Source organism: Rhinolophus sinicus, chromosome 14 (assembly GCF_057876585.1).
Source record: "Rhinolophus sinicus isolate RSI-liver-muscle chromosome 14, RSI-T2T, whole genome shotgun sequence".
NCBI classification, from domain to species: Eukaryota; Metazoa; Chordata; class Mammalia; order Chiroptera; family Rhinolophidae; genus Rhinolophus; species Rhinolophus sinicus.
This window is the reverse complement of record NC_142514.1, coordinates 7,350,982-7,377,479: the sequence shown is the minus strand read 5'-3', so window position 1 is coordinate 7,377,479 and position 26,498 is coordinate 7,350,982. Positions and strand designations below refer to the sequence as shown.

Below are 26,498 nucleotides of genomic sequence, written 5' to 3'. Positions count from 1 at the left end.
GCCTTCTGCAGAAGCCTGGCTTTCATTCTCTCAGCCTCCCAATGAGGAAATGGGATTCAGGAGGCCAAGTGCTGGTGCCAGGATTGGGGGTGGGCCTGGGATCCTCTGACTCAGAGTTCAGCACTTGTTGTAATAGCAAAACCCAGCACACAGAGTGTGTGTTGTGTGCCAAGCCTGCTTTCACAGATCTGTGTCCCTGAACTCATCCTTACGACGGCATGACTTTCAGATGGGGAAACCAAGGTCCAGGCGAGGGAATGACTTGTCTCAGCTCCCACAGAAATGAGTGGCAGAGGCAGGATTGGAGCCCGGGCAAGCGAGCTACATACAGCGTCTCTGCACTTAGCCACTGTGCCCAGCGGAAGACACGAGAGGAACAGCACATACTTGCTGAACATTTATTCTGGGCCTGGCCCTGTGCTGAGGGTTTTTACAGGCATTGTATCATTTCCTCATCTCGATACCCCATGATGAAGGTGCTAGTACCGTGTTTCCCTGAAAATCAGATCCAGCCGGACCATCAGCTCTAATGTGTCTTTTGGAGCAAAAATTAGTATAAGACCCAGTCTTATTTTACTATAATATAAGACCGGATCTTACATAATATAATATAATATAATATAATATAATATAATATAATATAATATAATATAATCCAATACCAGGTCTTATATTAATTTTTGCTCCAAAAGACGCGTTAGATCTGATGGTCCAGCTAGGTCTTATTTTCAGGGAAACACGGTAATGTGCTGCAAAGTTCAGGTGTTTCCAAGACCACCCTTGCTTTTTGTTTTGTTTTGTTTTGTTTTAAAGATTTTATTGGGGAAGGGGTACAGGACTTTATTGGGGAAGAGTGTGTACTTCCAGGCCTTTTTTTCCCCAACTCAAGTTGTCCTTTCAATCTTAGTTGTGGAGGGCGCAGCTCAGCTCCAGGTCCAGTTGCCGTTTTCTACTTGCAGGGGGTGCAGCCCACCATCCCTTGCTGGAGTCAAGGAGTTGAACTGGCAACCTTGAAGACCACCCTTGCTTTTGACACCAACTTCAAGTTCAGGGGTTTCTAAGACCACCCTCAAGTTCGATAATTCACTGGAATAACTCATAGAACTCAGAAAAGCCATTATACTCTTGGTTATGATTCATTACAGTGAGAGAATACAGATTAAAATCAGCCAAGGGAAGAGGTCCAGGGGCAAACTTCTAATTGTCCTTTCCCAGTGGAGTTGTGCAAACAGTGCCAACTTCTCCCAGCAGTGATGTGTGACAATATACAGTCATACTCTGCTTACCAACGGGAATATTCTGAGAAATGCGTTAGTAGGTGATGTCGTCGTTGTGTGAATATCACAGACTGCACTTACACAAACCTAGATAGTGTAGCCTACTGCACACTTAGGTTGCAGGGTGTAGCCTGTTGCTCTCAGGCAACAAACCTGTACAGTGTGTCACTGTACAAACACCACGAGATTACATCAAGCACAAGAGAAAATGACACAATCAAGAGATGCAGTAAGCATGAGATATACGAGTCTGCTGCTGGCGTAACAGGGTCTACTGTTTGAAGGCAAAACTTTTAAAAAAATAAGTAGGAAGGATACACTCTACAATCACAATGAAAAGTATAGTATAGTAAATACATAAACCAGTAAAAGAGTCACTTATTATCAGGTATTATATATTACGTATTAGCAAGAATTATGTTTTTTACTCTTACATGACTGGTGTGTTTACACGGTGGGTGTGTTTACACGGGCATCAGCCCAAACACAGGAGGAATGTGTTACACTATGATACCGTGGTTTCACATCGCTACGCGATAGGAATTGGTCAGCTCCATTATAAGCTTATGGGGCCACCGTTGTATTCGTATATGTGATCTGCTGTGGAACCCAAACATTGTGACGCGATGCATGACTGTAAATGGACTATTGTCAACCAGGAAAGCTCATCTGAGCCTTGCTGTCCAGTTTTTACTGGGGGCCAGTCACATAGGCATGGCTGACCATCTGCAGAGCTGACCTTAGTTTCCAGCCCCTCCAGAGGTTGAGGTGATACCATATAGTCCGAGCCCCCCCCCCATTGTAAATCACATTGTTGCCCAAGGCTCCCAGGTAAACAGAGACACTTAGCATGTGAAATATTCCAAGGGCTTAGAATTTACCTCCCAGGAGCTGGGGGCAAAGGGCTAAACCTTTCTATAGGCAAGGTTAATCCTTTACTGCACAGGGGCCCATTTTTCAGAGGAAGAAATGGAGTCTTGGGAGGTTAAATGACTTGCCCCGGGTCACATAGAATCCAGGACCTGAACCCTGACAGCCCAACTCCAGGGCCCCGTGCATCTTGTTGTCTTCCTGACAGCTTTAGTGTCTCTGTTGAGAGAGACATTAACCCAGGAGACAAGATTTTTCCATCTTCCCAGTTCTCCAGTTGTCAGGTAAGTCGTGTCTAGAGTATATTTAATTTAAGATCTGTATCAGCTCTCTGTCATGAGCGGGTCCTGGGCAGGGCTCCATTTGGGAAACTATGTCATATCCAACAAGAGTCTACTTACTGTGGCCAAGCTAGCTCACTTGACATTGTCGCTCCTGTGTGATTACAGAAAACTCCAGTGCACTGTGATAAAAGACATATTTAACACACATGTATCAGGTGTCTGTGGATGCCAGGCACTGGGCAAAGTGTTGGGGGTCTGTGGGGAATAAGTTAGATGCAATTTATGTCTTTTTATGGAGCTTATAATTTATGTGTTGGGGGGAGAAGGGAAACTGGTAATTCACCAAATCATTACTTCCACCATTCCCTTCTCCAGGGCATGCTAGGATCTAGCCACAGCCATTTGCTGGACAGATATTTACTGAGCAGCTACTATGTGCCAGGCACAGCTCAATGGAAGGGCCTTGGGAGTAGAGTGTGAATCAGACAGACTCCCTGGCCTTCCTGAGCTCACCTTCACTTGGGTGGGAGACAAGCTTATCTGTGCTTATTTTCATGCAAATAGGAGAAATGTGCAGAAATCTTGTGAACCACTAGATAACACAATTTCCAACAGTGATGTGAGCCAGGAAGGAAACAAGCACAAGCCTGGGGTAGAGATTAGGTGGCCGTGGTAAGGAAGATCTCCCAGAGGGGGTGACACTGAAGCTTGAGACCTACTGGATGAAGAGCAGCCAACCATGTGAGGAATGGGGAACAGTGTTTCAGGCATAGGGAACAGCATATACAGAGGCCCTGAGGTAGAGAAACGACCAGCTTGGCCGTAGTGTGGCGATGGAAGAGGACAGAAAGGTGAGCAGGGCCGTGTGGGCCGTTGAAGCGTTCTGAGAAGGGACTGACATGATCTCGTTTGCATTTTAAGATCCTTCTTGGTTGCTGTCTGGAGACTGGATTGGAGGTATGGTGAGCAGAGGTAGGGGTAGGGTGTCCCCAGAACACTGCATACGGCCTCTTACCTCTGGCTTGTGCATAGGTGGTGCCCTCTACCTGGAGTCAGCTGAGCCGCAAAGCTCCAAGGAGGCCCTGGCTTGTCCCTACTCCACCTTTATGAGTCAAGTGACTAGTAAACAAGTTCTGACCCAGGGCTTATTCTTATGTTTTAAACTGCATGTGGCTATCACATGTCTATGCGGTGCAGCTTCAGTCCAGAGCCCCCACGTTCTCCGCTGACTCTCCCAGACAATGGCAGACTACGTCCCCAGTGACGAGCCTGAGGCCTGCCAGGGGTCAGGTGTGCCTCTCCGACCAGCAGAGGAAAATGACATAGGGTTCAGTATTGACTCAGCGTCATATGTGTGCTAACGTTTATTTGATTTGTCTGACACTCTAACTCGTTTGATTGTGCGATGAGCTGGAAAATGATGGTGGGGATATTTAGGCACCTGATCCTGCTGCTCTATGACCATGGACAAGTCCTTTAGTCTTTGGACGACAGTAATTGTCATTATGGTAAGAGCTGTCGGTTTAGGTACTGTCTCTGTGATGAAGCACCCTGCAAAGAACATTGCATACATTAGTTCATTCAAGTCTTACATCCACCCAGTAAAGGCCTATCATCACCAGCACCATCATCATCACCACCATTATTATAATAATCACCATCATCAGCATCATTACTATTACGATGGTACCAAGGTAATCGCAATTTTTGCAATTCTTTTTAACCTTTTAAACCACAATTACTTTTTCACCAACCTAATACCATTGTCACCATTTTCACCACCACCATCATTACTACTGTCATCACCATCACCATCACCACCATCATCACCATCACCATCACCATCACTATCATCACTACCATCATCATTATACAATCAATTCACAGGAAGCAATTGAAACTAAGCAACAGGTACACACACACACACACACACACACACACACACACAGAACAGAGGTGCTCTGACTCACACTCACCATTAAGCCACATTGCTCCCTGTGGGGACAGAGCCAGGAGTGCAGTTTCCAGGCTCTCGGCCTCACATGGAAAGGTGCTCACTCGGGTAGTAAATGGCCATCAACTGTGATTGGATGGCCATCAGCTGTGGCTAGTTGGCCGTCAGCTGTAACCAGTGAGCCATTGGCCACTAATATAACTGCTGTGGCTACGCTAGCAGAAAATGGGGGCTAGCAAGAAGATGGTGGCTGAGCTAGCAAGAGCCGATTGCAGAGAGGCAGATGCTGCCAGCGAGAATATAGTGATATGACTCCCCTATCTATGGCTCCGTGGGTGTTCTTTTTTGGCTTCACCATGTCCTGCGTTCTTATGTGGGGAACGGGAGCAGAGACCCCGCTGGATGCCCCCCATGACACTCCCTGTCTCCCGCTGTAAAACACAGTGGTTGGATTTAATGACCTCTAGGACCTGGCTACGCAAAGTGTGGTCCCTGGACCAGCAGCATCAACATCTCTGGGAGCTGGTTTAGAATTGCTGAATCTCAGGCCCTGCCTTGGACCTACTGAGTCAGAATCTGTACTTTAGAAAGACCCCCCGGTGATTTGTAGGCACACTGAAGTTTGGGAAGCCCCACGCTAAGACGTTCTGTGAACTGTGACCTCTGCATGGAATAAAAGGTCCCTCTCAGTTGTGATGATATGACTCCTATGTGCCCCTTCCTCCCCAGTCCATGGAAGCAGGGCTGGGAGGAGAAGTGCTCTCTTCCTTCTCGGAGGATCTTGTTTGACAGATCAGGCCGAGTGCTTTTCAGACTACCTGGCCCTGTGGGCACCCAGGAGCGACGTGCAGGGTTTGAGGCAGTCTCTGAACAGGATCCTGCACTTGCCAGGTAAGAGACAGTGGTTGGCTGGGTAGGGCCTCTACCGAAGGAGAGATGCCATATGCATACCGCATCCCCAGGGCCTTTGCACTGCCTTTCTCCTGCCTGGAATGCGCCTCCTTATTTTCTCACAGCTGGTTCCTTCCTGTCACTCAAATCTCTGCTCACAGGCTGCCTCTCTAAGAAGCCTTCCTGACTCTCTATCTAAAGCAATCCCCACCCACCTACCCCAAGTCACAATCTCATCCCACTTGTTTCTCAGCATTCAACACTATTTAAAAAATATCTACGACTGTTCACCTGCTTGTCATCTGTACTCCCCCACAGAAAGTGAAGGTCAGGCCCAAAGTTTCTGGTGTATTGCTTTCTCTCCAGAACCAAGAACATTGCCTGGTATGTAGTAGACAGAGTCCCAGAGAGCAGTTTCCAAGCTCTCGGCCTCACGTGGAAAGGTGCTGTCTCGGTTATTAGATGGCCATCAGCTGTAATCAGATAGCCGTCCGCTGTGGCTGGGTGGCCATCAGCTGTTACCGGTTAGCCATTAGCCACTAATATAACTGCTGTGGCTACGTCAGCAGGTTGGTTGGTTGGTTGGTTGGTTGTCAGAGAAGCGACTGTGGGTTGCGGCTAGCAAGTGGGGTTGGTTGGTTGGCATAAAAGCAGATGGCGCATTGCAGCTAGCAAGTGGCGGTTGGTTGGTTGGTTGGCAGAGAAGCCGACAGCAGATTGCGGCTCCTGCTTCCTGTGTCTCCAACCCAGCCGCCAGTGAGAATAGGGTGGTATGACTCCCCTATCAATTGCTCTGTTGCTGTTCCTTTTTGGCCTCACCATATCCTGCGTTCTTGTGCAGGGAGTGGGACGAGAGTCCCTGCATTACAATACTCAATAAATATTGGTTGAATGAACAAACAACCTGAAGCCCTAGAAGAAGTGACCATCTGGTGCTAATATGCTCCAAAATCTAAACCACCCAGGAAAATAAATGGATGTGGGACTAAAGGGGTGATTCTTACACAATTGAAGTGGGAAGCCATCTCGTGCTTGATGGGGGAATTGCATACCTAAAATAGTAAAAAGCTAGGGCATATATCAAAGAAACCTTTCAGCCATAGGCTTGGCAACAGAAAAAGTGGGAAGGGGGTGGGTACCACCCGGTAATTAGCTGGAAACTTCAGGAAGGTACAAGAGAAGAGAGGTGTGCAAATTGCCTGCTTCCATCTGTTCTCCATCTCTGGCCGTGTGGCATAGGCCCTTGGGATTCCTCTTGTCTTTTGCACAGAAAGAGAGAAATCGAGGAGAGGGGCTTTCCGATCTCTCTCAGAGACAGGAAAATCTCCCAGGGCCCTTGTTCATTCGGAAATCCTTAAAGCACCTTCTGGGGCTGATGGGGCCTGTATCTGTCCTGGGAGGGTCAGCTGCCCAATGGCCAGCCAGCACGTGATGCCTTGGGAGCGGCGTTTATGTATTAAAAGGCCGCTTTTCGAGGAGAAATGCTGTTGGATACATTAAGCTGTCGCCTGTTCTTTGGAGAGCCATTATTAATGGAAAACAATAGATTAATAGTTTTAAAACGCTTGTTCAATAAGTAATTTTTATGGCTCTGGATAGAGCCCATTAAACATTTCTGTGTGTTATTATAAAGAAGTTTTAAGCGTAAAATCATAAAGTCAATAATCAGAGAATTAGTCACAGCGGCCAGCCACAGGCCATTAGTTTTAGGCGCTGTCAGAGACACCTGTGGCTTTCGCGGGCATTTTCATTTCAGGCGGCAACGCTAGCTGCAGCACCAGGTGGGGATGGAGAAATGACGGTGCCTGCTGCCTTCCATAAACTTGAGGGGACAGCAGGCAGGTGTGAACAGCGGGATGCCAGGCAAATATTTACAAAGCGCAAACGTGAATGCAAAACTAAAACGATCCAGGTCAATTTGCACATCCAGGCTCAGACACTTTATTTCCCCAGTGATCGCCTACCTTTCACAGCCTTCCTAGCCTTGCTCTCTTGCTAAAGATAGAGGTGGAAGCTGTGTGCTTTGAAAAGGAAAGCATGTCACCAGAGACTCCCCCACAGAAAGCCTTCCAGAGCTGTTTTCTGAAATGGTGTTTTTATCTCCCATCAAATACACAATTGAGTCAAGAGTTTGCAAATGAAACTGTGAGCTTTTAAAAATGACTTTAAAAAAGGATGACAAAAGCAATACAAGATAATTATGGAAACTAGAGAAAATCCAAAGGAGATAATAAAAACTACCCGGAATCTCTCCACCCAGAGATATTTCTCTATTTCGTTCACTCAACAAATGTTTATTGAGCCTGTTTTATGCCTGACTCTGCTCTAGGCACTAGGGCTAGGGAGACAGTGATGAACAAAACAGATACTCGTGGTCCCATGAAGCTGACATTTGGGTGGAGGAACACAGCAACAAATAAGTAAATGAGAGCAGGTTAGAAGGTGACTAAGTGCTACCGAAAAGGGAAGCAGGGGGTAGGATACAGGTAATAAGAGGGTGGGCCTCAGTGAGAAGATGACATTTACCCAAATACTTGAAGGAGGTGGGGGAGTAAGCCAGGCAGGTATCCAAGAGAAGGGACCTCCAGGAGGGGGCACAGCCAGTGCAAAGGTCCTGAGGTAGGAGTGTGCCTGGCATACTTGAGAAATAGCAGGGAGGTCAGTGTGGCTGGAGCAGAGGGAGGGAGGTGAGGAAATGGGGGCCAGGGAGGTGAGGGGCCAAATCATGTGGGGACTGCAAGGACTTTGGCTTTTCCTTGGAGTAAAAACCTGGGGAGGTTTGAGCAGAAGAGGAACATGATCTGACCTAGTTTTGCACAGGATCCCGCTGGCTGCTATGTGGAGTACAGACCATTAGGGATGAGAGAGGAAGCCAGGAAACGAGAGAGGAGGCAGCTTCAGAAACTCAGGCCAGGGACCAGAGTGGGGAGAAGAGGTGGGACTCTATAGATAAATTGTAAAGGTAGAACTAGTGGGATTTCCTGTTGGTGTATACCTTTCCAGGCCCTTTCCTGTTATTGCTATTTTTATCTCCTACAGGTAAGGGGCGTCTATCTAGGCTTTCTGTCCTTTCTCATCATCGAGCCCAGGAGGGACTGTCTGGATTCTCTTCTTGCCCAACGGGACCACTTGCTGCATCCTGATCCTGGTGGCGACTTCATTTTTCCAGCCTGATACGTGGCCTGCCTCGTGCAGAAGAAGGTGGGTTTGGGAAATATGTCCTGTAGGGACACTTGATGATGTCTCTTGGGAAGCGTCCATTCTGGGAGACAAAAGGAGCTAAGCCTGAGCACAGATGTTGGGTGCAAAAGGTTAAAAATAATTGCAAAAACTGCAACTACTTTTGCACCAACCTAATAAGAAAGGGGGCACTTTACCCTTATTCCTCTGCAGAAACAGAGCTGAAAGACACAGAAGAGAGGGGTGAGACCCAGGCTCCACCTTCTCTGAGTTTCCAGGCGTAGAGCTCAAAACACCAGTAGGCGTGTTAACCCAGCTCCCATGCTGTCTCCTCCAGGCAGGCTTCCTGACTGTTGATCACTCCTCCTCTGTGCATTGTACCTGCTTCTGTCATTGCATCTGCCACCCTGATTCATAACGTATCTGCTCACCCAACCTTCTCCTGCTAGATCTGCAGTGTCTTTGTTGGGGGATGCACACCTGCAGTACTTGCCTTAGGGCCTGGCACACAGTAGGTGCTTAATAAGTGCTTAATGAAGTGAATAAATGGTGTTGCTGGATCCGCATAAGCTGATTGGCCCAAAGCTTCAGGGCCTGTCACTTGCACTGTGGCACCTTATGTGCTTACAAGACCATATGAGTTTGTAAAATTAGCAAATAAAAGATCGTTTTGTATTGTTTTTCTTAAACAGGCCCTTCCCCAAAATTGCATGAACTTCAGGCCCCATGCAACCTGGACCCTGCCCAGGAATGGCTCGGAGAAGTGGATTTCAGAGCTGGGGTTCCAGGGGTGGGTTTATGCCCGCCAGATGAGGAGGGCCAGGAGGACAGTAAGCTGCCCTGATTTAAGCAGCGGCCGATGGCCCGGGTGGGGTTCAGAGGGTTGCAACTCCCTGGGCACTCTTGTTGCTTAAATTCCACTGCCTGGCTCCTGAGAGGGTGCAGACCGCCCCGCAGACCCCTGAAAGTTTCCTTTTCTCTTTTCCTCCTCACCTCCATTTCCGCTTTCCTTCATTTCTTTGTCCTCGCTTCTCTGACCAAGCTCAGAGTTTCTCCCGACGGGGGTGTGCTCCATAACAGGGGAAGACATTTCAGGCACTATGCTGTTCCTTTTCTTTCTCTTCCTTTCTGTATTCACCCTCCTCTTTGACACCCCTCCCCCCACCTCACCCACCCTTTGGCTTCGTTATTTACCTACTCTGAGCCTCAACTGCCTCATCTGTAAAATGGGGGATAAGAAAGCCTACCTTATGAGACATCTGGGAGCATCGAAGCAGATAAGGTGTGAGCACGTTTGTCACCTGTCAAGGGACATTCAGGCACAAGCCCTTGTTCTGTCTGGACCAAGTTTGACCTCCCTGAAATCCACAACTGCCCCCCAGCCCTGAGGGCTTTCTTGGTGGGGCTGAACTGCCGGAGCCCAGAAGTAAGAGCCAGGTTCTGAGTCCCTGCCGCCTCGGTCTCACTTCCCAGCCCTCTTCCGAGAGAACTGTCTGGCTTCCCATCGGTGATGTTAATCATATTTGCTGTGAATAGTCACTGACCTATAATTGTGGCCTATTAACTGTGTTTTCCTCTTTCATTTGCACACATGAATTTTGCCCTACTTCCAGAAAACAAATTACAGGTTGGAAATCAGAATATTTCAAAGAGGGGTGAAAAGGTTGGAGCAGAGCGACCGCTACATAATGAAGTGTCCAGTGATAATGTCCAGTCTGGGCCAAGAGAGCGTCTACAGCTGATCTGCGTTCATTCAGGTAATGGGTCGGGGGTGGGATGAGGGCACAGCCCCAATGGGGCTTCTCTCCAGAGGTCATGGCTCCTGATCCTCAAGGTGAGGCCGGGCAGGGTGGTGACAGCTGGAGGTACAGTGTGGCATCGTTCTCTTGTGGACATTCGTGGGCACTGGCTGGGTGTCTGGTTCCATTGGGCTTTTTTCTGTGCTTTTGTCAGTTGGGAGGAGATGGGATGGGGTGGGGGTGGGAGTATTACGGGTCTCCAAGCTAATATTCTCACCTTCCCGTCATAGCGGCACAGGGGACAGTGAAAGGATGGGGATTATCACCAAAGCGGCAAAACTGTCCTTTCTCTCTGGGTTGAAAAAAATTGCTAGTTTGAACGGTCCTTCTTGACCTGAATAATGGGAAAGGATTAGGGGCTTTTTGCCATAAAAAGACCTCAGATACAATCAAGTGTAGTGTTTCCATTTGAAAGGAAACTGAGGCTTCTCCCAAAGTCCAGTATCAAACTCCTTCACTGCCTTGTGGGTTCCTTGAAGTCAGGTTTCTCTCTAGGCCTGGGGCAGCCTCTGTGAGCTGAACAAGACTCGGGTGGGGGGAGAGGTTACAGACGCTAATGCCTACAGGGGCCAAACCCTCAGCAGAAGCGAGTGAGCCAGACTGAGGAGGCAGTAAAGAATTTTACTCGTGTCTTCATTCATTTAGCAAACATTTCATGCCACTGGCTCCCTGCCGGGCACTGTTCTAACCGCTTTGTCAATATCAACTCATTTCATGTTCACAATGATCCTATGCAGTGGGTGCTATTATTATCCCCATTCTACAGATGAGAAAACTAAGCACAGAGAGATTAGGGGATGTGCCCAAGGTCCCTCAGCGGGTAAGTGGCAGAGCTGGGCTGTGAAGTAGGCAGAGCGGGGCTGGGGGGTGGCAAGCGGGGACCAGTACAGCTTGGCCCCCTTGGCCCCTGCAAAGGGGTGGCCTCCACCCTACCCCAGCCCCATCTGGCCAGACTCCCCAACTGTCCAAGAGAAACTGGGAATCTATACTTGTATGTGAAATCTCCTAATTTAAAAAAAGTTGACTCTAATTTTGTAAACTTTGTATGGCTGAATTAGGCCTGAGGGATGTTGGTGTGTAACCCCTGCCAGGTAGGAGGAAAACGGACCAAGCAGGGAAAGAGGAGGGATGGGGAAGGAAGAGAAAAGGAAAGGAGAGATGAAAGGAGGAGTTTGGAGCGAAAAGCCTGCCTGTGACAATCACCATCCATTCAACAAGCATTTATTAAGCGCCCACTATATGCCAGGCACTGTGCTGGTGCTAATGGCACAGATTTGAATAAGATGTGGACTCTTGCTCTAGGAAGAGCTTATAGTTGTATTATCATCTGGTCTGAATTTTAAAGAGCGTTCACTGTGGCAGGAAGAGACCGCTGGCCGTGGCTCAGAGACCTGAGCTCCTCTAGCTCTGAGCCCAGCTCACTGCCATCTTGGGCAGATGGGCAGACCCCTCTGGTATTCCGCTGCTTCCCGCTGTGAGGAGCAGGGCTGAGTGGGTGGGGCTTTCTCTGACTGCTTGCCTTTTCAGTGGCACAAGTGGCCATGCCAAGTCCGGTGTTGGTCCTTCTAAGAATTGTAGGGCCCTACCCCCAGGTCTCCAAGCTTTCCACCAGATTCTTTGACATTCAGGGTCTGGTCCCTTCTCCCTCTGCCCTGGGCCTGTAATTCTGGGAGCTGCCGCCAGGGGGACGGTGTTGTCGATGTCACTCGACAGTGGCCCGAGTTGCTGAGAAAAGCAGGCTCCGCTTTCAGCCCCAGCACCTGCTTTGTCTCCAATGACCTGCCTTTGAAGTCTGGATGTCCACTCAGCATCCTTCTCCCAACGAGGTGTGGGAGCCTGTGGTGCCCCCACATCCCAGAGCACAGACGCAGCGAGGTGGGCAGCGTGCATGCGACAGAAGACAAGTCTCCGCTGCCCCAGCCCCCCTCCCCGCCACCCTCTTCCCCGACCTGAGAACCTCAACGAATTGACTGATTCATTCCTGGTGACTTCTGCAGCCGTTGCTTCCGTACCTGCACCTTGAACTTGCATTAAGTTTTAATTAAAGCCGTTTCACCTGCCTTGCCCTTGGCTAAATGCAGCTGTGGGCACAGGGCACATAGATATTTAATACTCTGCCTTTCCCCGCTGAAGGCGCAGGGTGCCCAAGGGTGTACCCGAGCCGTGCCCGCTCGCAGCGATCCGCGTGCTCGCTTAAGTGTGCCCACAGGTCCCGAGCGGGAGGCCTCGCAATAACTATTCATTGCCCTGGGTTAAGTGTGCCCAGGGGCACCCGTAAACTCAATGCAGTGATTAGCGATTGCTCCCAGTGCAGGCTGCCCGAGGTCCGGCGGAATGTCCTCGGCCCTAAATATAGCCTCCGCGTGGGGCCGTAAAGGGCACCGCGGTTTTGGCTGCGCATTTGATCTCTTCTTCCCTTCCTTCTTTAAGCAGAATTGTTTCCCTCCTACTTAAAACGCAGCCTCCAGGGGCTTCCCTGCCTTCCTCCAGGTTGCAGCGGGTGTGGGGACAGTGGGTCAGCTTTGGTGGTGGCAAGGGGAAATACTGACTCTTCCTCGCCCTCTCCCCATTCCTTCCTCGTCACTCCCCAAGGTCCTGAAGGCGTCAGTGCCTCACCAGCTGTGCTGGGGACCCCAGTTGCCCCCTTGGTCGGCCGAGGGCGGCAGCTGAGGCAACGACATTTCCCTGGGTCTGTTGACACTCGAGTCCCAGCACATAAATGATTTTCTTGTCTTGATGAGCAAACAGCCCTGCCGCTGCTCTCTCTCTCGCCAGCCTCCTGCTGGGGTAATTGCCAGCGCTTATATGCTCTGGCAGAAATGTTTACTCACTCACCTTTGCTTACCGCTTGCCAGGAGATGTTGCTTCCTCTTTGTTCTGCAGGTCTCCCCGCCCCTGACCCTGGGACGCACCAGTGGACAGGTGGTGCAGGAGCAGCTTTCTGGAAGGTTCTGCCAGCGGTGCTCAGGGACACTCTGAGGCAGGAGATTTTGACTTCTGTGATCCTTTGGAGAGTGTTGGTGGGCAGTGCCAACTCTCTTGGGCCGTTGTCTTGGCAGCTGAAGCTGGAAGCTTCCCCTAGTGCCCTCCAGGCAGAGGCCTGAGCCCATCGGAGAGGAAACCTCAGGGCCTCCACCTTGGGCGGCGCTCCAAGGTCCTTCCCTTGCTAACTTTCCTTCCAGTGACGGGGAGCTCATTCCTTTGCAGGGCACCTGTTCTTGCTCTTTCCCCAAACTTGCCTTCTGGTGGTCCTGGGTCTGTTCTCCGCAGCCTCCCCGAGGGAACGTCTCCTTTCTCCATTTCACATCCCTTTGAGTATTTGAAGTCAGCTTTCCCTTCCTCAAGTCTCCTTCTGAACTTCCTCTACTAGCCCTCCTAGGATAGAGTCTGAGGACCCCTCCCTAGGCACCCACGTTTATTCAAAGCCCCAGTTGCCTTGGCAAATGGAGCTGAGGATGAGCCCCTGTTGCACCTGGCCTGTGTGGCATGTGGGTGGTCTGGGTGGCATTGCTAGTAGGGGTAACAGTGCATTCATTCTTTCAGCCACATAGTGCACCTACTATGTGCCAAACCCTCCTGCAAGGGGCCTGCTTCCCTAACGTATGAGGAGTGCAGGTGTCCATCCACTTTGCCTTCCTCCCTGAGTGGCCGGCTACCCAGCCTCCCCGTGGCCCTGTCTCTTTCCTGAGTGTCCCCCTCAAGTGCACTTTCTGTTTGACCCTCTGGTTACTGTATCTCCTTGGCCAGATTGTTTATGAGTGTGTCCTATTTCTCCAGACCCCATGGCTGCTGTCCCTTCAAGGGGAGCTGGTGGCTTCTCTGGAAGATGCCAGCCAGATGGGATTGCACACGGACATCAACAAGAAGCAAGACCTTCTTCAGAGGCACGGTCAGTGGTGGGCAGCAGCCCTGCCAGGGGGGTCTCGAGGGGGGTCTCAAGGCATAGCACCCTTGGAGCTGCTGTTGGGAACAGTTATGAGGCCCCAAAGAACAGGTTGCCACCTCTCCGGTGCTGATTCAAATGTCCACCTGTGAGACCGGACAGATTTAGGCAGGCAGCTTTGAAAATTGGGCCCCATTAGCGTAAAGTGCTCCGCACGGCAAATGAGGGGCTCCTGCAATCATGCATTCAGCTCGTCCTGATCATGGTGGCAGGAACGTAATTACCATCTCTTTAAATAGCCCAAAGTTGCCGTGTAAGAGAAGACGGCTCACATGACATTTGCTCCGAGCTGGCTTCCTGCTAAAAATATCCTGGCTAAATAGTACTATTTCCTGGTTGCATTGGAGCAACAGCCCCTGACCTAGGCTCTGTGACCCTTGGGGTTTAGTCCAGAGACTGGTCTGGGAGGGGAGACCTGTGGAGAGAGCAGTTTCAGAGGCCACAGGGGGCACTCCTGCCTCACCAGGTGCTGCACCCCTGGTGCACCAGGAGCTCCTGACACCCTGGCTGGGGAGCGGTGACTATGCCCACTCTTTAGAAGCTGCTTGCCCATCGGGGAAGGCCCAGGAGTGCCCCTGACACGCCTCCTTCCCAGCATCAGCGCTCTCTCGTCCCTTCTGTGTTCTTCTCTCTCCTGGACCCCTTATCCCCATGGCACCACCCCACCTCTCTTCTTAACCCCAATCTTGGCCAAGCATTCCGGAATTGCTTGGGACAAAGAGAGACCTTTGCTCTTTGTGGAGCGCATGGGTGTGTGTGAGGTATGGGTGGGGTGTGGAATGTGGGTGAAAAGTGGAATCATCTACTAGAGGCCTCCAAACTGGGGGTCTTCAAGCTCCTGGGAGGTCCCAAGATGGGCTCCAAGGTGTCTGAGAACAAAGATAGGGGAGGGTCTGCAGCCTTCATCAGGCTCTGCAGGGCGCTGTGAGCTGACAGCAATCGGGACCCAAGAGCTAGACCCTGTATGTGTTACCTATTGTGTTCAGCTTGGGGTGTAATACAGAGAGGCCCGGAATCTGGAAGACCATTTCCTATCTCCAGGGAATTTAAATTCGAAGGAATTTCATATGCAGGTGGATCAGACGCTTCGTCCTGTGGGGGTAGGTCAGAGACGACTCGACTTTCCAATGTCTAGAATTTTATCATGGACCAAACTTCACGATCAGGACTCTGGTGAATTTAGGGCACTGGGGATGGTCTTGCCCAGCCCCCAAACATTTCTTCCCTGAATTGTGATGCCTGAAATCCCTTTATTTGGAGACAGATGCTTTCATTTAGCAACTGCAGAGCTGGCTGAAAATGCCCCCGTGAGACGGCTGACACAGTAAAATTCTTGCTAAAGTGTAAACAACTGATATGAGCTTGATTTCTTAAGAGCAGCTTTGGCAATGGAAGGGCACCAGGCTAAGTCACCAAAGCTGAAGACAGTCTTGGCAGAGACGTTTCGTCAGCTTCTCAGGGGGCAGCCCCGCTCCTGGCCCCTGCTTCCTTACAGACCTTCGCAAATGGCAGGATCCCCCAGGGGTTTGGGATGGCCCTTTTCTGTTCTCTTCTTCATCTGTGCAGCCAGGTTCCAGCCCAGGGGGAGATACTAAACACTAGGTAATCTCATGTCACCGATTCGGAAAGTGTGCTGTGCTGATCATGGGGGTGGCCCCTGGCTAAGGTCCTGCAAACACCCTTTTGTCCACGTGCCTGCAAAATGTATGTTTTTCTGTGTCACGTGTCTATCCCCATTCCAGTGTCATCCCGGACAGAGTGAGAGGTCTTAGTTCATAGTCCCAAGCAGAGACAAAAGAGGTCTGTGGTCCAAAGGAAAGAGGTTTCTGTTTCCGGGGAAGCGTGAGCCTGAAATTCCTCTGAGTCTGGTACCATTTCAGTGATGGAAAACGGGCACTGTGTGGTGGTTAGCATCCTGGGGGGCTCCGGGTCCAGGTCATTGTCCTGATTTTGGCATCAGCTGTCCTGCCCCTTTTGACGGCCCCTTCTCCTTCGAGCCACTGACACCATGGGGAAGCAGAGACATAGAGAGCAGATCTGTGGGGCCGGCTGACATCAGACCTTTTCAATTTATGCCCCTGAGGCCTGGCACTCTTGCCAGGGTGACCCCACGGAGGACAGCCACAGGGCAGGAGATGCACCCTGCGACATGCAATGAATTCCTCATTGCCCCACAGCAATGCCAGGTGGCCCAAGGAACCCCGGGAACACAAGCTCTCTGTAGGGGAGCACTGAGCCTGGAATTTGCTGAGATGGCTGCTCCCGTCCTCTGGACAGTGGAGTGCTTCTTCTAGTGTGTGGGTGAGTCACCACAAGGGCGTGCTTGCTGGTAACAGGCACATGCCACAGGGGCCCTCTTTCCCGAGCCTTGTGGTTCTTTCTCCTGTGACAGGGCTTTCCCTTCCTGGGCCTGACAGGTCCCACACCCAACCAGGTAAGGGATGGTGTCAGGCGTGCTGGCTGGAACCAGCATCGGATCTAAGTGGCATTAACTTAAAAATAAAAAGCCAAAGTGACAGCAACAAGCATCTATTTGAGATTTAAAGAAAAAAGAAGAATTGCTATCAGGGGGCATTAGATTCAGGCAGAAACCCAAGTTATGTTCCGATCACCGGTGAAGGCAAGGGGCTTTTCTGAGAAAGGGAAGGGAAATAATTACATGAATAGGAGGAAGGAATTTCTGCTGGAGCTAATAAACTAAGTTATTCTTTAACTATACGTGGCTGTTCACTGATTCTAAAGGACTGTCCTTGATTTTCAGCCCTTGTGGTCAGGAGGTCTGCCTTCCTGTTAGCTTTACAAACAGTTGTTTGGAAGACACTGTTGGTCTGGCTCTACCCAAAGGTTATTTTGCCCGGTTCAGACATTCCAAAGATTCAAGGAGCAAGACTGCAAAGGCTTTCCTCTGGGAGGGTGGCTCCAACTCCATTTGGAAATGGCTCCTTTCCTATCATCTTTCTCAGTGGTGATGTCACTGGCTCCGGAGTCAAACTGACTGGGGGGCACATCAGCTTGCTCACCAGTTGCAGGACCTCGGTGAGTCCCTTGACCTTATTGAACCTCAGTTTTTCCATCTGAGACATGGGACTACTGGTACCTGTCGTGAGGACTGGAGATGATGGGGTTAGGAGCTTCGCAGGGTTTCTGGAATGAGATGAGCCGTTTCCATTTGGATCCGCTCAGCTATCTGTGTGGGCTCCAGCTCCTCAGGTCACTTACGACATGGATTAGGCTCCTTGGCAAGGAGGACGACGCGATGCAACTTATTTCTTCACCCAAGACGAACCCTCTTCTAAACATGGTGTGTGTCCTCCATGCCAGGATCATGGGATTCGTGTCTTAAAAGGGGTTTTCAGTGAAAGCACGGCTACCAGACGACCTGGTATTCGCAAAACCACCAGGAGCAAAACCCATTGAAATACAGCATAAGGAAATACACATAATTCACAAATGATGTTGGTCACTTTCATCTTAAACTTCCTCACAGTCCTCAATAGAAGACAGACGTGAAGGAGATTTAACTCAGATGTTAGCAGTGCAAGAATGCCCCGTTACCAGGATATGATGTTTTGGTGCTGCATAAAAATGTAATTATATTCAGAACTATATTTAAAGATTAAAAGGGGGGACTGCCTACCACATCTAGCCCCAAATTCAGAATTAGAAACAAAGCAAAAGGCTGGTGGGGAGATGAGTTCTAACCGTCTGCTAAAAATGGCAGTGTTTCTTGAAAGTTTTTACACATTTCGGCTGTTTTTATTGGAACAGTTTCCTGCAGTGAAGACATTGGTTTTGGAAAGGGAGGACCAGAACTTTATCCAGCAAAAATTCACTGAGCACTTGCCCCATGGGAAGCCCCGTGTGAGGCTCAGGAGGGAACAGAGGCCACCAGATTTGGTCCATACTGTCCTTTGGTGTCCAGTCTGGAAGCGGAGAGAAGAAATGTCGGGAGAGTTATAATGGACGGCAGGGGTGCAGGTGGGGGTGGGGGGAAGTGAGGGTAGGGGTAGGGGCCGGGGAGGACGCGAAAGAGCAGATAACCTTTCTCCTGGGGTTTGAACAGAGGGTTGGTCCTTGATAGGGACGCAGTAAATAAAACACAAAAATAGCTTGGCAAGAGCAATAAGAACATTTTAGGGAGACTTTTTGGCCTGTCTGGAAAGATTTACACGGGGAAAGAATGTTCTCTTCCTCATTTAATTAACTTAATATCAGCAGCCAGAATGTATCTCTCGCCTCTCTGGTTCCCAGCACACCTTCCCTGCACATCCCCTGCAGCTTCTAGCTCTTTCTATTCCTATTATAGTTACTAGCGCTCGCTCCTCTCTCTCCTTCTAGTCTGTGAACTCCTCGCATTCAGGGGCTGCGTCTTGTTCAGCACTTTATTCCTCATGAGCCTTAATCTTGCCCTTGGTAAGCACTTAACACAGACTTGTTGGACTGAATTTTCACTAGGAATTCTTTAAAAATGTGTTAGGCAAAGAACATTTTTCTATGTAAATAGGTGACTCCTGTGCTGGAATATTAATGCACCAGGATTGCCTAAGCACTTGGTGGTTACAGATTTAAAAAAAAATCTTCTCCCCCCTCCCCATGCCCCCAAAGTGATTAGAACCTACAGGAGAAATCCTAACTATTTAAGATCAGAGATGTCAAGAACAGTGGAAGCAATGGAGAGTCCAGCCTGGAGAAGAGAAACCAAGAGGGTGGTTTAGCTATTGCTAAACATTTTGTACATTTTAAAGCAGGGGTTACTGACAAAAATGCCTCTAGGGGTCACACAGGGAGTTCGAAAACCCACCGCCCAAGTATAGGAGGATAAAGGTCGCAAAGCTCAGTGTAGGAGACAATAGGGAGTGGTGGAGACTCCAGTGAACTGGCAGCAACCAGACCCCGATAAAGAGCGTTACCCTCTCTAGCTGGAGTCGATCCCCACCTTGTAGGGCGGCAGGCCAGTGTGGCCAAATCTTCTGATTTTCCAGGAGAAGCTGGTTATAAAATTTTGTCTATTAATTAAAAAAATATTAAAAACCCTCTGCAGGCCAAACCAAATGTGTGTAAGGGCTGCATTTGACTCATGAGCCAGAATTTGCAAGCTTTAACCCAGCCATTCTCAATGGGGGTGGGGTGTGGAGGGCAGTTTTGCCTCCCAGGGGACATTGCACAATGTCTGGAGACGCATCTGATTGTCTCCAACTCAGGGGGATGCTACTGCTCCTGGTGGGCAGAGGCCAGGGACGCAGCTAAACATCCTTCCGTGTGCAGGAGACCTCTCCCACGCGTAACAAAGAGTGATCTGGTCTCGGATGTCATCTGAGTCCAGGCTGATTCTGGTTTATGTGGTTTCTGCAGCTGGGCTGATGTATTTCGCCTCAAAATAGGGCGTGGCTCAAAGATGAAACCTGCTGGTGGTATCAGGCAGGGCCAGGGAGTTAGGGCCAGGTGCTGTTTGCAGACATTCTGTGATTCAGTTTCAAAAACAGATTTCGATGCCCACATATACTCAAAAAGGACTTCAGGTCAGAGGTCTGTGAAGTTTAGCCAGTGAAAACAGTTCCTAACCCAATGCTTGAACTTGACCTCCCCAAACCTCTGTTTCCCCATCTGTAAAAAAGACATGTGTGACCCCTCCAGCAGAATGTCAGAGGATTTTGCTTCCTTAGGAAGAGGGCTGACCTCTGCTTCCTTTCTGGGAGGTTCAGGAAAAGTTGTCTGCCCCAGCTCACAGTGAGGACCACTCCCTCGCCACCGTCCTCAGGACCTGAGACCTGAGGAATGCCTTCTGCTGCCTCTTTCCAGTTCCAAACTGCAGGACCATCCGCCGTGGGGGCCTCCAGGAAGGGATTTCTCAGAGCTTCACTCACCAACCTTTCCATGGAGCGTCCAGTACAAGCCCATCGTCCTGTCTTCTACCCAGGCTCCTCTGAAGGGCCACATCCTCAGAAGACCTGGTGGACCCTCTCTCTCACCACCATTCTTCCAAAGGGAGCCCCACTCATTTCTCCTGCTCCTCAAATTCAGAACATTCCTCAGAGAAAGTGGGGGCCCCCAGAGCTCCCACCCGAGGGCAGTCCCCCTCCGAGCTGTCCTGCCTGGTTCATAGCCTCCCACGGCCTTGAGACCCAGCAAAAGGAGGTGGAGGGGAGGGTCAGTGCACACAAATGGAAGGAGGGAAACTGAGGCATGGAGCCTGGAAACTAGGCCTAGAGAACCCGCTGGAGGTCACAGCTCCTACAGGCCCTTCTCTGGACTGCGAGCCTCAGGGCAGCTGAAGCCCAGGTCCTGTTATTTCTGATGCCTTCTCTCTCTCACTGCTCCCTCACTAAGGAAGGAGCTTGGACCATTTCTGCAAATAGCCAAACCTATGGGAAGAAGTTGGACATCCACTGTCTCCCTTTTTCCCAGGGCAAGGCAGGATCAGCATGGTCCCTAGGCCCACCCAGGGAGAGCAGGCTTACCTGGGCAGCCCTGTCTTCAGCCACTGGCCCCAGAGTCTGTAGGACGTCCTCAGCCACCTCACCAGGGGCTGAACAATGCAAAGTCTTCCCAGTCTCAAGGCCAAATGCCACCCTAGCTGACGCTCTAGGAATGATAAGGCCTGAGCAAGACCCTGCCCAGCCACCAGGAAGTCCCCTCCTGCTGGGTTGTCAGGGGGAGATGTAGCTGCAACTGAGCCTATGCAGGAGGGTCCTGGCCAGGCCGCAAGGAACTCCATCCATTGACCAGCCTGCTGAAGAAGCGTTGGGTTCTGCTGTTCCCCCAGAGAGTCCCAGGAAACACCCTCCATTATGGAGGCCATAGGGCCACCTGGGAAGGGGGCCAGAGGATACCTGCACCTGTTCTCCCTAGAACTAAGACAGGACATGGAGGGGCTGGGACATGCCTTCCTGCTCGGGGCAGATGCCACAGTCACTGCCCTAACAGTGAATACTTCTAGGTGTGGTGGCCACGGCCAGGCCCTCCGTGCCTGCCTGAGGGCCTTAGGATGGTGGGAGGCACACAGTGGACCCAGCAGCGTCCCCCCCCCCGCACTGGGTTTTACCACTGAGCAGCTGCCAGCAGAAAGGGGCTACCTGTCACTCTTCATGAGAGCCCTGGCCTCCACCTCCAGGAAGTGCACAGTCCATCTGTGGGAGGGTCAGAGAACGCGTGAGGCCTAGAGTCAGCTCCCAGCTCACTGGTGGAACAGGCTGAGTGGGGACTGCGCACACACGTCTGCAAATCAGAGTCTGTGGGCTCCCCCGGACATTGCCTCGCCCAGCCTTGCTGGGCCTGGAGACCCTGTCGCTGCTGGCCAGGGGCACCCAGCAGGGTCCAACAGAGCCCACACTGGCAAGCAGCCCTGACCCTCACAGTCCTGAGCTTCAGAATATCATGGAGGGGCTTCTGAGAGGCCCCTTTGCCAGGTGAGTTGTGAGGGTGCCCCTAGGGACCCCAAGTGCAAAGGAGTGGCGTGGGCAGTGTTCAGACATGCCTTCCACCTGCTTGGATGCCCCACTGAGGGCACAGCCCATGTTGTTAAATGTGAGGAGGCGTGGGTGGGAGGGGAAAGTTTGCAGGCTGTGCAGCCAGGCTGCTGTGGTTCAGGTCACAGTCCCTCTGCTCTTCAGCTGTGTGACCTTGGGCAAGGCACCAACTATTCTGTGCCTCAGTCACCTATCAGTCAAATGGGGGATGACTTCTTCCCCCATGGGCGTACTGAGGAGTAAATGAAGCAATGGACGCAAAGCCTTTAGTGCAACCCCCATATCCAACATGTGCTCAGATCCCGTGAGCCATTCTTGTGGTTCTTATTGCTTCCGTTCAAGCAAATCAGAGTGGCTGGGCTCCCAGGCCCAGGCTGAGGGGCTGTCTGCTCATTCCAGGGGAGCATGGAAAGCCTTCAGCCATAGTTCAGATATCTCTGTGAGGGTGGTGGTGATAAGATCCTATGGTGTGAGACCCCCCCCCCCCCAGGGCTTCCAGGGACCATGACCTCAGGTCTCTTGAAGGACCCCATGGGAGGAGAATGGGGAGTGTTACTGCTGTGTTTTCCTGACCTACTTCTCCCTTGCTCTGGTGTCTTGGACAGCTCCAGTGACCCCACTGAGCTCGGGGGACCCCAGTGCTCCCAGACTCCCTGGCCCAGAAGCCCAGCAGTCGCCTGAGCTGGAGTGGCTCTTGGTGCTTCCCTGGAAGGGTGGCACCCCCTCCCCTTCCAGGTCGGCCCATCACTGGAAGTGGGACTTGGATCACAGCCAAGGAGAGGAGGCCTTCAGCAGCGCGAAACAAATAAATAAATAAATAATCAGGGTTGTCTTGGCTGATAAACGGTCTCTAGCTACAGGACGACTGCTCCCCCTGCCCGCCCCCCTCCTTCCTCCTTCTCCGGGCAGATCCATCCCAGCAAAAGCTTAATAGCCCCATTTAAGGCTTTTCCTTTTCAGCACGGAATTGAGCTGCTTCTGCCATTACGAGGTTTTCAGCTTCTCCCTGAAATCAAATTACTGACTCCATTTAATTTTTTAAAAGCTCAGATGATTTCCCTTCTTGAATCGGAGCCGTGACTCCAAGGCCAGCCCCCTCCCCCCACCAGGCGGGTCTCCTGAGGGTGGCCCCTGCCCAGGGACAGCAGCCCCCATGCCAGGGCAAGCCTGACACCTAGAGGGGAAGTCAGCAGGAAGAGGCCCAAGCCTCCGGCCACTCCCTGGATACCTGGCTGGGTGTTCTGGGCTGGGGAGGAAAGAAGGCCTTGACCTCCCCTAGGCTTGGGTAAGCTCACAGGGGCCCATGGCTTCACGGCTAGCAGGTCTTCAGAGGCTGGTGGGGAAGGTGGGTGGAGCCCAGTGCTGTGTTGCTATGGGCTCACTGTCAGCTGGTTCCCCAGACGCCTTGTTGCCTTCCTGAGTGCGTATCCTGGACCCCATTACTTGACAAACCTTTATGGAGTGCATCCTCTGTGCCAGGCGCTATTCCAGCTCTAGGAAGGGAGAGTGAATTGGACAGAGAAAGTCCCTCATGTGGGAGCAGAAGTTCTAGTGTGCACATGTGACGGGGGTGGAGACTGACAATAGACGCATGCATGGACAATTGCAGACAATGCCAAGTGCTCTCCAAACACACAACTTGGATGGGGGTGGGTTGTGGGCTGCTTTGGGTGGGACGGCTGGGGCTCCCCTCTGGGGAGGTAAACCTGGAAAGAGCTAGGGGTGGGGCACCCAGGCAGAGGGATAGCAAGTGCAAGGGCCCTGGGAGGGTTGGAGGGACAGAAAGAAGGCCATCCAAGCTGGTGGAGGAAGCAGGAGGAAGTGGAAGGAAGAGTGGGCCTGCAGGACCTAGAGGTCAAGGCAGGAGCCCAGATTTTATGCAGGTTTGAAAAAGCTGGCTGGAAAGTGGACGTCAGAGAGACAAGAGCAGAGCAAGGGGATGGGGGGCCCGGGGTGAGACAGGCCAGCCCACCTTGCTAGAAGGAAAGGTGATTCAAAGGGCCCCTCGTTGAGGGCTTGTGCAGCTCCCACCCAGCATCCAGATGGCTCAGTGAAGGTGGCTGCCAGTGACGTTTGAGACATGTCACATCTTCCATCTCACAACACTGGCCTGTAGTCTCTCCCTCTCCCTCCCTCTCTTTCCTTGACTATCTCTCCCCGTGCCTACCCCACACCACCAGCCCCATCCACCTCTTCCCCTTGTCCATCTCTGCAGAGCCACCAGCTTTGGGACCTCACAGACCAGGGGCTCACACACCCGAGAAAGTCCTGTAAACCAGGGCTGACCCTTTACCAAGCCCTTCTCATGTTTAACCACCCTGCGTTCTTGGAGATGAGACAAAGGGAATGGAGTTAATGAAATCGCCAGGCTTTACCTGGCATAAGTGGCTCTTCTCCCCCCAGGCAGGCGGCGATCTGCAAGGCTGAGAGGGTCTGGGCATTAACTGTTCTGGGCACCCTTCCCAGCTCTGCGCAGCTGGAACAAACCACTTTACTTCTCTTCCTTTCCTCGCTCTGCTCTGCACTGACTCAAAACCGGGACAGCGTGTTTAATTAGAAGGTGCTCGGGCTGCTGTTCTCCCCCAAGTAGGGATAACCCCAGATCTGTGACCAGGGCTCCAAGTCCGCAAGGACCTGTGTGGCCCCTGTGTCTGATCCCATGGCCGTGTGTACACGTGTGTGCTCGAGTGGTCTCCCTGCCTGGCGACCTCCAGTTTTCCTGTTGAGACTTCCCAGGTCTTGTAGTCATTTGTTAATGGCTGACGGCTGGGTGTCTGCCATGAGGGAAATCCTGACAGTGAGTGGCACTTCCCCTCTGGTCAGCTCCCTGAGAGGTGGGTCTCAGACGATCTGGGATATCGGGTGCTTAGATGTGGGTAGCTTCTCATCCTCATCTTCCACACCTCCGCCCCCCGCCATGACTCTGTGAGTGAAGCCCCGGGTCTGTGATGCATTCATCATCCTTCTCTCCTGTTACACGGAGAAGCCAGTGGCCCATTTTCCCTTTTGGGTTTTCCTCCTTGAGCACAAATCCGGTTTTCACACCCTGCTCCATCCAGGCTCATTGTTTTTCCCTTGTTGAAGGTCTCAAACTCCCAGATTTTAGATGCGTCCCACGGCAGATTTCTTCTATTACCAACATGCTCTTTCTGTCTTAGCTGCAAGTCTCCACTGGGTATTTGAATATCACTTAAAGTGGAATTGGAGTCATCAACTTAGTAATCTTCCAAATTACTGCATAACCAGAGGGCTAGGAAGAGCTTTCTTCTGGGTGTCCTGCCCAAGCTGTGTGACCTTGAGCAAATCCATGCACTTCTCCGAGTCTCTGTTTCAGCACGGGCCACCTCCGCTCTAGGATAACAGGGCCCATCCTGTGAAAATGGTGAGTTTTGCCGCTGAGTATCCATCCTCCCCAGCTCAGCCCACCTCCTGACACCTCTGCTGCTCTGGTCTCTGGGGGTGTGGGCTGCCAGAGATCTCAGGACAAGCCAGTGGGGGCACAAGATAGCATAATATGGAAATGTAGCTGGCCAGAGCCCACCCCTACCTTGCTCCACAGGTGACATCCCAACAGCTAGTCCACCCTCTCCCGAGGCCCAGGCTGAGCTGTCCCACATCCCAGATCTCAAAGCCCTCAGAACAGGGTCCCAGCAGCATCAGCACCACCTGGGAACTCATTAGAAATGCAAATTCTTGAGCTCTATCCCAGACCTACTAATCCAGAAACTCAGGGGGTGGGGCCCAGCAATCTGTGTTTTAACAAGCCCTCCAGCTGATTCTGATACACGTGAAAGTTGAGATTCTTGGAGAATCTGTGCCAGGGACACCCCCCTAAGGCAGAGAATTCCTCTTCTTTCATAATGACAGCAGTACTTGACAGCTTCCAGGTACTTTCCACTTCTATCTGCTCACTGCAGTTAGTGCCATCCCTCTGAGGAAGAGAGGAATAGTTCTTCCCATTTCACAGCAGAGGAAACTGAGGCTTGGCGCCTTGCCCAAGGTCACACAGCGAAGATGGCAGAACCGGGACTCATATCCAAGTCTCCTTGTTCCAAGGTGAGGGCTGTCTCCTGGACACGCTGGGTTTCTGGGCTCCTTAGACCAAAAGAATTAACACACGTCCATCAGCCGTAAAGGAAATCCCCCCCTTCCAGCTCTATCTCCCCAATTTCCAGTTGCAATCCCCAGAGACAGCATCCAGGAAACATAAATTTTGCCTGGTGGCTAAGTAAGAGCTCTGAAAGGAGTTACACGTCAGGGAGATGGGACTTTATTTCTCAATGAAATAGCCTTTTTATGGTTGAAATAAAAGTGCCAGCGGGAGCCTAATGCCAGGAAGTAGAGAGCACATTTGATAAACTCCTTCAGCCAGGGGTGGGGTTGCCGGGGAGGGGACCGTCGGAGAGCGATCCCCACGTTTCCATGCCCGTGTTTGTCTTCAGGTTAGATCCTGGAAGACCCTGGGGTCCTTCTCGTGGACCCCGCAGAAGGTGGAGGGCTGACCCGGGACCCTGTGAGCGCTTTCGCTCAGTCCCCTGGTCCCAGGAGCGGGGCTGCAGTGCGGAGAGCGGGCAGCAGGGGGCAGCATAACCCACCGTTCCAGCCCCGCCGTCACACTAGCCCGAGGGGGCGCTGTGGGGGGCTGCGGCGCAGGGGCTCTGAGACTCAGCTTTCAGAGGGGGCCAGCAGTAACCCACTCCCTGGGACCTCTTCCTTCGCCCCTGAGCCCTTCCCACCCCCAGTCGCTTCGCAGCAAGGACAGTCTGCCACCTTCACTCCGACTGCAGCCTCTGTGCATCCAAATCTTAATGGGGTCGGCGGGGAGTGTGTTTGC

The 26,498-nt window shown here is 51.5% G+C and overlaps 1 protein-coding gene across 1 annotated transcript; it reads left to right on the top strand.

Moving 5' to 3' along the window:
• Nucleotides 1-3,264: 3,264 nt before the first annotated feature.
• CIROZ (ciliated left-right organizer protein containing ZP-N domains) lies at nucleotides 3,265-26,254 on the top strand. Its single transcript, XM_088791350.1, is given in 18 exon segments — nucleotides 3,265-3,282; nucleotides 3,670-3,721; nucleotides 5,115-5,276; nucleotides 8,335-8,477; nucleotides 10,070-10,213; nucleotides 13,139-13,177; nucleotides 14,033-14,144; nucleotides 14,587-14,749; nucleotides 15,936-15,998; nucleotides 16,087-16,499; nucleotides 16,616-16,632; nucleotides 19,920-20,371; nucleotides 20,462-20,835; nucleotides 20,838-21,328; nucleotides 21,331-21,402; nucleotides 21,404-21,498; nucleotides 21,500-21,604; nucleotides 26,152-26,254. Coding segments are annotated over 18 exon segments (3,018 nt in total).
• Nucleotides 26,255-26,498: the final 244 nt, after the last annotated feature.